A 307-nucleotide genomic window follows, 5' to 3' on the forward strand; every position below is an offset into this window, starting at 1 on the left:
GGATTCTGCAGGCAAAACTGTGCAGGAACCAGTGACGACCGGGACGTCCTGGCTGTACTGGGGTCGGCGGCGTGCTGAGGATGATGCTGGGTGATGTCATGTGTTGGCTTGGTGTGGCTGAGGCCGAGTCGGTGCGTCCGGGGGGGGAGCCCCTCATAGGATGTGTCCCTGGTGTGCAACCGCACGACACCCTTCGGGGACGGTGGGTGGAGAGGGGAGTGTCATGGCTGCATGTCCAGATGTAATACAGGGTGACCTAAGATATCAGAGATGCCAGAAATGCTATGAGTTGGGGTCGCAGGGTTGG

The 307-nt window shown here is 59.9% G+C and overlaps 1 protein-coding gene across 1 annotated transcript; it reads left to right on the forward strand.

Moving 5' to 3' along the window:
• Positions 1-80: 80 nt before the first annotated feature.
• Positions 81-245, forward strand: F751_0105 (hypothetical protein; the record flags this gene model as incomplete). The annotated part of the gene is made up of 1 exon (XM_011401052.1): positions 81-245. The coding sequence occupies one exon, from the start codon at positions 81-83 to the stop codon at positions 243-245; it is 165 nt and encodes a 54-aa protein (XP_011399354.1).
• Between the last annotated feature and the right edge of the window lie 62 nt (positions 246-307).

Source organism: Auxenochlorella protothecoides (genome assembly GCF_000733215.1).
Source record: "Auxenochlorella protothecoides strain 0710 contig711, whole genome shotgun sequence".
NCBI lineage: Eukaryota > Viridiplantae > Chlorophyta > Trebouxiophyceae > Chlorellales > Chlorellaceae > Auxenochlorella > Auxenochlorella protothecoides.